Source organism: Triticum urartu, chromosome 2, assembly GCF_003073215.2.
Source record: "Triticum urartu cultivar G1812 chromosome 2, Tu2.1, whole genome shotgun sequence".
In the NCBI taxonomy this organism is placed as follows: Eukaryota; Viridiplantae; Streptophyta; class Magnoliopsida; order Poales; family Poaceae; genus Triticum; species Triticum urartu.
Window position 1 is genome coordinate 656,112,212 of NC_053023.1, and position 5,239 is coordinate 656,117,450.

Below are 5,239 nucleotides of genomic sequence, written 5' to 3' on the forward strand. Positions count from 1 at the left end.
TGGAATGGTAGGATCTGTCCAGGAAAACCCCAGTGCTCTACGAGATGAGGCAATTGTAGATTAATTCATGTGTGCGACCATGGAAATATTATTCAAGTGAGGTAACCCTGGGTTCATTCCTCAAAAATTAAATATAAATGGGAGCATTATGTTAGCTAGTTTTTCGAGGGGCCTATTAAGATAATTTGTTCAGTAAGACATGCACACTATTTCTTTTTGGCTATTGTTATTGATGCAATTGCTTGAGAAAAATGTCATATTTTGTTCCCTTATATGTTGTCAAACTGTAAGTATGACCCTCTAGTGCATTATAAATATTTCTGGTCTTTCAAGTGCAAGATGACTTGATGTTGTGAACACGTGGTAGCTCAACCAATAAAAATATAGAAAACATCAAAGAAACCAAAACAAAATTGAGTAAACAAATAATATTCAAGAAAAAATACTAGTAAATAATATTTACATTTTAAGACCACGCAGCTTCCATAAATATTTGGACTATGGGTTTATATAGATTCAAAGGTTTATTTTTACTTTTTTCCATCATTTACTACTATTAGATTTTCAATAACACTTCTATAATGCTCCAGGTTTTTCTAGTTTTCATGTCATTTTCCTTTTTTATTTTTTTCTTCAATATTCAAATTCTCTTGATTTTCCTTGTTAATGTTTTGATTTTTAATTTACACTCAAAAATCTGTTTCTTCTTAAATTTTGTGCTAACTGGGCAAAACCAGCCATGACGTCATCATAAAAACAACTTTCAGTTAAGTAGGCTAGGGGATCGAAGCCAAATGAATTTGATAATTCAGAGACCAATAATATTTTTTTTCAAAAAGGAGGTTATCCCCCGGCCTCTGCATCAGAATGATGCATGCGGCCATAAGAGATCAATAATATGCAGTGTACGTAGAGTTGAGGGACCAACATTATCTTTATACTTTTGTTTGTGGGCATGAATCATTTTTTATGCACATATGATGTCACATCTCTTACCAATCACATTCAAATCTTGTGACAAACGGTTCGCAATACCTAACAGATATAACTATTTATATCACATATCACATTTGCAGAGCATGATGGCTAATGATCAGCTGAAAATACAATGTACAATAACACCTGAAACTACAAACCACTCTGCATATTGGCGACTAACTGTCCCTGGCCAATCTTGGAGTTTGGCTTGGGCGTGTCTGTTTCTCCCGGCCGCGACAAGTTAGCTCGCACATGCTCTTGCCACAGGGGCACTTGTCTCCATGACTGACAACAATTTCTTCGACGGATCTTTTCCGATGACGGCGACGGAGTTCCTCAAGCTCACACTTGAGGTTGTCGACTTGCTGCTGGAGTGAATCAACCGTGTCCTGGTATTTGTTTATGAGTTCGTTTGCCTTCTCAGGCAACTTCTTGTCCAACCATTTGGTGAATTTGCAGTCTTCTTTAGGATTCTGACAAGAAATAAAAGTGTCATTGTGGATCGAAGCACAAATCATTCAGAGACGAGGTACGCCCTGATAAAAATTCAGTTAAGAAAACTCACAGCGAAGAAGGGGCAGCGGTAGAACCTTCGCCCCGGGTCTTGTCGGTCCCATGAAGTTTCAATGGTGCATGGCTTATCGTGCTTGCAAGCCGGCCAGCTCCCATCATCGGATTCATCCGTTAAGGTGGGATCTTCGTCTAGAACTGTTGTGATATTGCTGTCAGTCGCATTGGAGGCAGAGCTTGTCTTCTTGACGGTCCATTTGGCGAAGAGCTTGAAGGAGCGGACATGGCGGCACGCCACCTTGAAAAACGCCCTCCATGATTCCTCGCCTACTATGTCAATCAGAACATTGTACGGAGGGGCGGAAGGATCGGTCCTCACATACAGAATGTGCTGCAAAGTGAGGTCGTGCGTGGCTTCATTCAACTGAAAATTCTTCAGGATCGCGCGCCGCACTTGTTCGAACGATTTGTTCTTGAGCTTCGCCACCTGCCTGACCACAAAGGGGCAATCGGGACTCACTTGCGCCCCATCAGGTCCATTCCAGATCTTCCCTTCTGCGCGAAATAGCAGATATTCGTCTGGGAATGACATCCTGTAGCTAGAAAACAAGTATCAGATACGTATCATTACACTGTATCATCATAGACTTAAGAAATCTATTAAGCTGTTGTCCATGTTTCCCTTTCCCCACATGGCGTGGCATTTTCTGGACAATTCCCATCCATGAAATTTCATCTGCGGCATGTTTTCCTTATGACATGAACAAACAACTCAAAAGACATTTTACCTACATGCACACAATGACTTCAGAGAGAAACAAACGCATACTAACTTACAAAGTCCATGAGTTGTATTCTCCAAGACTTTTGTTCTCTCTGCCCTTCTCCTCTTATTGTCTACCGTAGAGTGAGGACGATCGGATCGGAGAGGGAAACTTACCTCGGAGATGAAGCCAAGCCCCGTCCACTACCCCTCTCCTGCTTCGTCTCCACCTCCAACTCTAGCCACAGCTTGCTTCTACATTTCTTGGCGCAGGTGATGCGGGAAAGATGCCACACCACCAGTTGCCTCCGGGATATTCGTGAGTTTTAAGGGTGCTGGGGCGTTCAGATCGTCTTGCATATATCAATACCAGAACTTGCCCTGTCTATTATACAGAACGAACCAGAGCACATAGCAGAAATGCAGAGCCTCCCACGACATGGAGAAGGCGATGGAACCATTGGCGTCGGGCGTCCGTCCATGAGTCCATGTATATATGGGTCGTCACTCGTCACACATAGGGCTTCTCACCAGCGCGGACCACGCTGTCTTTGGAAGTCAGGATTTGCAAGAGACCAGTCCACGTTTCAAGTGCTAGTGACTTACAAGGATTATGTTGGATCTGTGTCTGCGTGTATATATTCCTCTGCCACACGGAGTTGGAGCGCGCCCACCAAGTGCAGCCGAGCTGCCAGCCTCACTGTGTGGGCCACGTGCCGGCGTCGTCGCCCGTGGCTTTGTTTGTGCACTGGTTGTACAGGGACTATACAGAATTCTACATCCTCAACACAAGCGTTACCATGAATGACACATATGTCTCTTTGACAAAGATCCCAATCAAAGTCGACGGTGGTTTGCCAGTGCCGCGACCTCTCCTCTATGTGTGACGCCGGAGAAGGAACACTCTCGCTTGTTAGTGCACGAGATCATGGTGTGCTAGAGCTTTGTACCAGGCAAAATCCGGACGACGGGGATCATCACGGCACGGCAGCGAGGGTGAGGGTGGTTGGCTACACTCTCAACTGGCAAATTTAGGGAGCGAGAGACTAGACATTTTCTTTTTTGCTGAGAGTAGAGGTGCTTTATTGTTTGTTGGTCTCAAGAGTAAGGACAAGGAGCAGGTTAACCTCAGTCGCGACGAAACTCACTGGGGCACGAGCTGGTTTCCAGCAAACTATTGCAGTACTAGTTTTTGTGACAGCCACCATTTTGGCAGGATATGTATAGAAACCCCACGAGTGCTCTACGAGTTGGATTAGATATATAGTCGTCGTATGTCACACACCTCTTCGAGGGATGACACAATGGTAGACCAATTCTTGAAAAAATCTTCAAAATTTGGCCATTCTTGAAAAATGTTTTTTTTAGAAAAGGAGGACATCCTCCGGCCTCTGCATCGGAAAGATGCATTCTTGAAAAATGTATGCAATTAAAGATAGGAATGATCACTGATTATTCAATCATTTTTTTGCAGAAAACATTATTATTCGACATCATATACCATGAAATTTACCTCATTTGCAATGGTTTAAGTTGGTAGTTGATTCAGTTTCGAACTGTGATTCATATCATCCTTATATTATACTTGAGAAAAAGTTACAGAGTATTGGATCAGGAGTCAGCATCTGGGAAACGAAAACACATGAGCAGCTACAAGATTAGATTTTCGGATGTTACAGAGCGAGTGCTCATTAGGGCCTCCAGGATAGGCTCCTAATCTTGCTTCATGCAAAAAGGTTAGCAGTCTTTCCCCTCTCAGGCCAGCTTGTTCCTAGGCCTGCCTGTAGTCTTCGATAAGCTTCCCAGGATAGCTGCCGGCACCTTGCGTATTCCATAAGATTCAAGCGTTGCACTGGATTATCACTTTTTTTTAATGCTAGCTAATCGATCAAGTAAGGAAGCTTAAACTTGGGAACAATCACTAATTACTTGATATCATTATTTTCCAGGGAAAAATTAATATTCAATGACAAACCATGAAAAATAATCAAGGGGAGGCCCACAATTGATCAGCTTACATTTTTGAAGAATTTTATGAAAACAAATAGAATTTGTTCTAACATCACCAAAAGTCTTATGAAAACAACTAAAGCAACTTTGTTCATAAACATACTCTCTCATTTATGTTCACTCATTCTGAACATCAGAATAAGTATATTAATATGTCAGCTTGCTGGCCAATCAAAAATATTTATTGCTAATATATTCTAAGCACTGAGTAATTCTGGTTACAATTGAAGAAAATTTCAGCAGCAAACAGTCCTTCGGTCATCACAGAAAGATAAATTAATTTTCTTCTAGCACAGCCATGCATACGCAAAGTTATGCAGCATTGGTTCAAGGTTTAAGATTTGAGGTCAAAGCTGCCAACACGGCACAAACCAACTCATTCGAAACACTCAGCAATTTACAGCACAAGTTTCCCAGATATTTACTTGTAATGCATCATCGGCCACTGGTTCAAACTACATCATCACATCATCGGCACATCCAAATTAATCCAAACAAAAAACAGGTCAACTAACATCATCGGCACATCCAAATTACCACTGTAACAACTAACAGAAAATTCAGCATTCAACAGCGACAGAACTAATCAGCAAAAAGGTACTGAAAGAAGTATTCTCATCTATGGCCTCAGGGGAAATGAAGTTTATTACATGTTGAAAATGGGCCAAGATATTAGGCCCTTAGATCAAATTGAACTGTGTTTCACATCATCAGCCCCCTAAGAAAATTACAAATGCTGAAATTTTGAAACCTGGTGAGGTGGAGAAGTTGAATTCATTCAAAAGATGAAAGCTGCCCACACTGCACAAATTACTCAAATGCCCAATCGTAACAAAATAAGCACGCTATGGTCATTGAGAGTAAGGAAGTTAGACCTATAAATGGTTCACGGGTACCCAATTTGCCAGGGACGCAAACCAACAAAGACAACTGAACAAGAACACTAGTACGGCAAAGAGAAGAACAGGTTGCCCACGG

The 5,239-nt window shown here is 41.9% G+C and overlaps 1 protein-coding gene across 1 annotated transcript; it reads right to left on the bottom strand.

Annotated features, from left to right (window-relative positions):
* Positions 1–1,154: 1,154 nt before the first annotated feature.
* On the bottom strand, positions 1,155–2,080 carry LOC125533907. Its single transcript, XM_048697235.1, has 2 exons — positions 1,544–2,080; positions 1,155–1,451 (listed from the first exon to the last, which is right to left on the bottom strand). Exons 1-2 carry the CDS (start codon positions 2,078–2,080, stop codon positions 1,155–1,157), a joined length of 834 nt encoding a protein of 277 aa, XP_048553192.1.
* Positions 2,081–5,239: the final 3,159 nt, after the last annotated feature.

Bases quoted from the DNA above. Each gene is read 5' to 3' on its own strand.
- LOC125533907 (XM_048697235.1), bottom strand. From the start codon at position 2,080: ATGTCATTCCCAGACGAATATCTGCTATTTCGCGCAGAAGGGAAGATC. The intron at 1,452-1,543 runs GTGAGTTTTCTT...ATTTCTTGTCAG, and splicing joins ACCGCTGCCCCTTCTTCGCT to AATCCTAAAGAAGACTGCAA.